This window comes from Carlito syrichta, unplaced genomic scaffold (genome assembly GCF_000164805.1).
Source record: "Carlito syrichta isolate Samal-C Ts95f unplaced genomic scaffold, Tarsius_syrichta-2.0.1 Scaffold296312, whole genome shotgun sequence".
NCBI classification, from domain to species: Eukaryota; Metazoa; Chordata; class Mammalia; order Primates; family Tarsiidae; genus Carlito; species Carlito syrichta.
This window is the reverse complement of record NW_007240408.1, coordinates 173,673-180,796: the sequence shown is the minus strand read 5'-3', so window position 1 is coordinate 180,796 and position 7,124 is coordinate 173,673. Positions and strand designations below refer to the sequence as shown.

At 50.0% G+C, this 7,124-nt stretch overlaps 1 protein-coding gene across 2 annotated transcripts in view; it reads right to left on the bottom strand.

Moving 5' to 3' along the window:
• Positions 1-4,150: 4,150 nt before the first annotated feature.
• Positions 4,151-7,124, bottom strand: part of TMEM35B (transmembrane protein 35B) — a 3,115-nt gene continuing 141 nt past the window's right edge. Inside the window, exons 2-4 of one of the 2 annotated variants that reach the window (XM_021710640.1) lie at positions 5,668-5,848; positions 4,580-4,676; positions 4,232-4,500 (exon numbers count right to left, since the gene is read on the bottom strand). In XM_021710640.1, coding sequence (XP_021566315.1) covers positions 4,350-4,500; positions 4,580-4,676; positions 5,668-5,848 — 429 coding nt within the window. In that variant the 3' untranslated portion in view covers positions 4,232-4,349. Of the gene's footprint in view, positions 4,677-5,667; positions 5,849-7,124 lie in introns of both variants that reach the window. The other variant, XM_008054543.2, reaches the window with a different exon arrangement.

Here is a 7,124-nt window from a genome sequence, read left to right as displayed (position 1 = left end):
CAGGGCCTGTCCCAGGCGCCCGCCGCTGCGCACGAACACCGCCAGGGCGGCCGCGTTGGCGGGCAGCCCCAGGCCCAGCGCCAAGGCGTAGGCCTCGGGCACCACGATGAAGCGTGCAGGGTCATCCCAGGGGCCGCAGCCGCCAGCACCCAGGTCCCCAACACTGCTGTTCATCTTTGACCTTGAACTCAGCGGAGGAAGAGGTCACTGTGGAGGCTAGTCACAAAAGAAGCCTCCCATTCCACCTTCCCCCCATCTCTTCTTCAGTCCTTGCTGGGAGGGGAAGCTAGAGGCAGAGTCCACTGAGGATCATGAGGACTGAACTTGGCCAGCAGCTGCTGGGGATGGAGAGGAGGGGATGGACTCCAGAGTTCTTGATGACAAGCTGTGGGAAATGAAGAGCCAGGAGGCCTAGATAACTTGGAAATTTCCAGCCTTGGTGACTGGATGGGTAGAGGTGTCCCTCACAGATGGAATTTGCTATATATATGTGGGGGGCACAGACAGTGGGTCTGAGCCAACAGGGAGTTTGAGAGAAACAGGCTGGAATATAAAGAAACGGTCCTTCCTGGGGGGGGGAAGCCTAACCCCCTCCCTGTGCCATCCAGATCAAGTGGGGAAGGGAAGGAAGAATGGAGAGAGAAATGATCTTGTGATGCACTGACCCAGAAGACAGGCTTATGCACAGTGACCTTGGACTTGCCTCGGTGAAGGTCCTCTCCCCAGGAGGTACCCCAAGCCTTGCCTGGAGCATCCTTGGCAGGGCTGACAAGGTTTCACAACTCTCGAGTCTTCCAGCCTGTTTCATCCCCCATCACCTTTTGGCCACAAAGAAGTCCTGGGTCAATATCAAAACTGGACAGAAAAGCAAAAAGAGCACAGGCCCCGGAATCAGGCAGTTTCTAGATACACACATTTATTTGCCATGTGACCTTGGGCAAATTACTCAGCTTCACTGAGCCTGTCTTCGCTGCAGTAAAATGGAGATTAAAATACCTACCTCATAGGGTGGTTGGGAGGATTATGAGAAAACATAAGTAAAACTCTAAGCCCTGTGGCTGACACTGGGGAAATACTTCATTACCATTAGCTCCCTTCCCTTCTAGGCAGCGCACAGATAAATGTGTACACCCACACAGGCACACATACAGTGTGAGAGATGCAGACACCCCAAGTAAACAAAACAACACAAAAACAGCTGGGCATGTTCCAACCCTCTCCCCAAGGGAGGTAAGTGCACAAGCCAATGTCCTGTTACTATTTTTGACACACAGACTCATCCCTAGGGTATACTAAGATTCCTCCAATACCAAAATCTGGATTTCTGCTCCAATCCTTTCTGGGACCCTGCCTGAGTGACTGCATTTCCTTCTCCGCCTTCCTCTCAGTTCTGTCCTCCATGACTCTAGCCCCCAGCAGTCCCCACCCTGGACCTCTACCTGCCATCCACCAGATTGTTCCTCTCTTACCTCTTGCTGTTCTGGCTGCTGAAGCCCCCTCTAGGGTCCTGGCTTTAAGAAGCGGAGACAGAGCAGAATCTCCTCCCATTTACACATCCCAGACCCTCCCATTGACCAGCTAATCCCAGGACATGACAAGATGAATAGGCCCAACAGCTGGAAGAGCTGGGACCCACCTGTGGCAGCTGTGAGCTGGTTTGTGAGGGTGCAGCCAGGGTCCCAAGGGAAGAAAATATCACAGGGCAAGAGGGCCTTCAGCACAGGAGGGAGACAGAAAAGTTTTAGGAAGGCCACACAGCTGAATGTCATTGTGCTGAGCTGACCTAGATTTAGACTGCAGTTTGGGGAGCACATTTCCTGAGGCATGGCTTCTCCTTGAGCGGCTGAGGAGGCACTGCTGGGGCTCAAGATACTCCTGTTGCTGTCGATCCCAGCAGGTCTTCCACACCAGCTGGCCAACCTACTTCTCCAGCACCCTGCTTTTCCTGCAGCTGCTGGGCCAGCCCTACAGCCAAGCTTGTGGGGGTCCAGTAGCTGCCTATTAGCCTACAGACCAAGCCTTGGTAAACAGGACCCTTCAATCTAAGCCAACTGTGAGTGGTTTTACTCAGTGCTGGCTGGAGACAGGCTGGCTGCGGCATCCAAGTATGAGGCCAGGATCCTGGAGGCTCCAGGCTCTAATTTCATGGGCTTCGAAATGTTCAAGTAGAAGGGCAATTCTGGAAAGCATACGGTAGATTTAATCACACTTGACAGGTCATGCCATCTACTCTCAAGTTTAAGAGAGTAGGGGTGCCACGCCTGTCCATTTTCAGCTTTGGCAGCTGGTACAGTGAGAAGTGTGGGTTCTGGAATCCATCTGGCCTTAGTTCTAGTTTCAGATCTGACACATAGGCACTTAAGCTTTCCAAATCCATTTTCTCATCCGTAGAACAAATCAATATTTAATAGTAGCTAGCGTTTACTGAGCACTTACTATGTGCTAGGTTATGAACTAGTCACTATTATTATCCATAGTTTGCAAATAAGCTAGTAAGAAGCAGAAACCATTATCTGCCCCCCTCTTCTTCCTTGCTGACCAGTGTGGTTAAATCTTAACTGGTCTAAGTCCATCATGGGAATTCCATTCTCCAGCCAGTAAGTCTAGGAATGGAAATGTGACATAATTCTGGCCAGTGAGAGGTGAGGGGAAATCTAGGGTCTTCTAAGACAGCTTTCCTCTCTCTTTTCACCTTTGGATGTTATGTGCAAATGTGCTGTCTGGAGCTGCTGCAACTATTTTGCAATTCTGAGGGCAGTACCCAAAGCAGCAGAGCAGAAAGCAGAAAGAATGTGATCCCTGATATCATCATTAAGCAGTTAGTTTAACCAACAATGAATCTGAAGTTGTTATCTCTGGACCTCCTATAGGAGAGAAGAAGTTTCCTTATGGATACTACTACATATATTTATGTCTATTTATCTTTCCTTGCTATAGGGAGATTGCACCACTGTGCTTTGACACAAGAAGAAAAAATCTTGCCTGAGGTTCACACTAGTCAGTTGAAACAGCAGGAATTAGCATTCTGTTGATCGTGAAATGGAGAAATAAACATAGAGTTCTTTCACTCCTATGGGCTCCCAAAGCCACCGCCCATATTCCTGAAGTCTTTTTGTAGGCTGATAGCTAGAATGTTTGCATAAATAAATGAGATCTTTTTTGCTATTTTTCTTTATGGGAGGCACATCAGTATCAAAAGTACCCCCCACCCCAGGCTAAGGTGAAGATAATGGTGACATGATAACAAGTGCCCTAACATGTTGTCCACTCTCCGCTGAAAACAATCACACACACACACACACACACACACACACACACACACACACACACACACACACCCTCCTGACACTCAAGGACCTGCGGGATTCCTCCCAGGCTTTGGACTCCGCTGTGCTATTCAGCATTCCATAGAGTTGCCTGTCCTCCACCTCCAAGTAGGTGTCAAGAAGCAGTGGACTGGGTGCCACATCTCACCACCAGAGGCTGATTTTAGGTCCTGTACAATAACCCAATGCCCACCTTTGTAAATCTAAAATGTCAGAGAGAAAAAGGAGTAGGAGCAAATCTCTCATGTAGCTTGAAAGTCACAGGCAGAAGCAAGTACTTAAACTCTGCCACACTCAACCTGAGCATTTTAAATATGTATTAAAAACCTTAAAAGCATGCATGCCTTTTGAACCAGCTCCCCCCACTCCCTCCCCCACGTCTAGGGAAAGAGAAAAAGTATACAAGAGTGATTTAACTAGCCTGGGCAACTTGGTGAGACCTCATCTCTACAATAAATCAAAAAATTAGCCAGGCATGTTGGTGCATGCCTGTAGTTCCAGCTGAGGCAGAAAGCTGGAAGGCTAGGGCAGAAGGATTGCCTGAGCCCAGCAGGTCAAGCTGCAGTGGCCATAAGCGTGCCACTACACTCCAGCCCAGGGGAAAGAGACTCCGACTCAAACAAACAAACCAAAAAAGGTGATTTACTGTGAGGTTTACAATAGCAAAAAATTGAGAACAACCCAAATGTTCCTCAAGGGGGAGCTAAGCAAATACATTCCAGTACATCCTTACAGTGGAATACTATGCAGCCATTAACAGAAATGAGGTAAACGGCATATAACGGTGTTACAGTATATTTGGTTTGAAAAAGAGATAATAAAGCAGGATATATGGTCTCATTTCATTACAAAAATAGGTATCTTTATAAAGGCACAGAAAAAAGTTGAGAGATATAGGTATACAAAGGGATAAAAAGTGGTTATTTGGGGGCATTAGAATTTTGATTGATTTTAATTTCTGTTCTGCTTATTTTCTATTTTCATATGATATGAGGAATGTTAGTATGTATTAACATGTACCTCTCAAAAAATAGCAGTAAAGAGAGAAAGCAGGGCCAGGTAGACAAGAAGTCTCTTTCGACACTGGATGACTCTGGATGTATTGGCAACAAGGTGGTAGACTGTGTGTCCTACCATGTCCCTGCTGTGACAGGGGCAGGCAGAGGTAGAGACCCTACTTCCAGGACTCCTTGAATGCATTTACAGTCATCCTCCTAGTGGGCCTGACCACTTTCTTAGTTTGGGATGAGAACTGGCAGACATCCAGCAGCAGCAGGAACACCAGGCAGACGATGGCTGGGATGTAGATGCTCAGTGACTCATTCAGAGATGCCAAGGTGAAGATAGCTCCTAGAATGGAAAGTGAGGTCCCTCAGGTCCCCTGGGAGAATGCAGGAGATCTAGGAGCTCAGGATTCTCCAGCTAAGGCTGACCCACTCCAGCCCAAGCCCTGCCATTAAACAACCACCCAACCCCCAACATACACATACCCAAAACTAGCTGAACTCATCTCTCCGGGCCTCCCAGAGAAAGCAGGACCAGGCATTAGAAGCCTCTTAAACTAATGTAGCCCCTCTAAGAGGACAAGAAAGACACAACCCAGCCAAGTAGGGCAACAGCTGAGGTGGATAGATTGGGATTTTGGAACACATTCTCTCTGGTCCTTCTCCTTTCTTAATCCTACATCTACCGGAGGGAAGGAGGCCAAGGGGTTATATTGGTGGAAGTGTGGGAAAGATCTGAAAATGAGAGACGCTCCAGAGATGGAAAGAAAACCTGAGGGATCAGGGTGGTAGGGGTGGCAGCAATGGTGACACAGACCAGAGAATGTAGAAGAGCCTGAAGATATCTGGCCTTTGAAGCAGCAGCTGTCTTTGTATGTCAGCAGTTCCCATAGGAAGAGTTGCTAGAAGGGGGCCTCTCTAGGGAAATTCTTTGCCTACCTGTTCTAGGGCTCCAGCCTCCCTGCTGTCCACACCAACCTGCCAGCTACTTAAGTCTAACGGCAGTGGCCGCTCCATCCCCTCATTCCAGGAGTGGGCATGTGGAGGAAGGAGCAGGGTCGCTGAGGTTACAATACAGCCTCATGATGGAATACCATGCAGCCATTAGAACTGAGGACGTAGAAGGTATATCTGACATGGGAGAGTGTTATATTATAGTACATTAAGTTTAAAAAGCACTTGTCCTAGTCCAAAGACTATGGAAACCTCAGTAGAGCAGGAAGTGCTCCTGATCCTAGAGAAAAAAGAAGGGTGGCAGCAGTAAGGGGGAAAGGCCAGGTCTTTCCATCATCCTCCCCGAGAAGACCCCATTTCCTCAGGCCAGCTGGCCCCCTTACCCATCATGAGCAGGATCAATAACAAGTTACTAATCTCTTGCAGCATCGGTGGGCCCACGACCAGCAGCAACCCAGCCAGCAGTTCCAGCCAGCCCACAGCTGTTTGGTAGCTCAGGGGATCTGGCTGGTAGCCGAACACCTTTAACGGGAACACCTCAGCGAACTGCACGAACAAGGCTTTCTAAGGGTGGCAGAGAATGCCTGTCAGACACACTCACCGAGGATACACCATCCAGACGCTCCAGGGACATTCCATGCCTGTGCCCTCAACTTCTAGGACAAAGGCACTACTACACTAGTCAGGTCCAGGCCTGGGCAGCCTGAGGAGAGGGCTGTCCTGTTGGGGATGAGCTTTGGAATCAGGAAACAGGCACTGTGCTCCCAGGGAGAAGGGCTGAGTTGTGGGGCAGAGACTGACTGATTCTCACCAGAACCCTTGGCAGATTACAACCCAGCCCACATCCCAGGAGGAGCTGGATGGCTTCCTAGGTCCAAGGTCTGGGGGGGCTCCACGTTTTCTTTCTTTGTGCCTGGTCTGGTTTCTCTTCTACAGGGGAGGAGGGGCAGAGGGTCCAAGGGCTCATGAAACAGATTCCACTTTAAATCTCCTATGCTGGGTCCTGGATTCCACATTGTTAAGGGGGTTCAAAATGACTCTTCTTGCTAAGCCCCTGTCCCCTCCCCCCATGGCAAACGACTACTTCACCCTGACCCTCAAGTCTCCCTTTTCCTGCTCCCTCTCCTAGGCTCTACCTCCCCTACTCAGCACTGTAGGAAGCTGCTTAGCCTGGCTCTGGGGACATACTTCCCCAAATAACACCCCACCCTAAGCCAGGAGGAGAGGGCAGTAATCAGGCCTGGGAGAGGAAGGCCAACAGGGGTCTCCAAGTCTGGCTCTTTTGAGGGACGAGGGAGGATTGGTGGGCAAGACAGGAAAGCCTACCCATGAGTCTGGAACTAGACAGAAGGCTGACAGGCACCTTCTAGGCTTTGCTTTCGGGCTTCAGGGAGAGGGCTCTGAGCTCTGAGTCAGGACAGTGTCCAGTTTTGGGTCCTGCTGCCTGACTAGCCGTGCAATCTTGAGCAGATACTCCTCACCTACAGGGCGTGTTTCCTATCCTGCAAAGCCAGGATTACTATAGCCCTGCCTCATGAACCTCCCAACAACTGAAGCGAACGGGGTAAGAGGACTTGAAGAGAGCGGGGAGGGAGCTCACTCACTTTCCCACTGCACCTTTCTCCTCTGGGTCCCTAAATTTGCCTGGGGCCACCAAAGCTCAGTCGGAAGGGGAGGCTCCGGTCTTTTTTGTCCAGGGAGGATCGGGAAATTCAAGGAACTCCCCGGGAAGGGACCCACGCCTCAACTGAGGTCCCGGCGCTTCCCCAGCTCTGAGGTTTGGAAACCGAAGGCGGGGGCGGGGGCAGGCATAGCCGGGGCCGAGCACATGCCGCCGCGG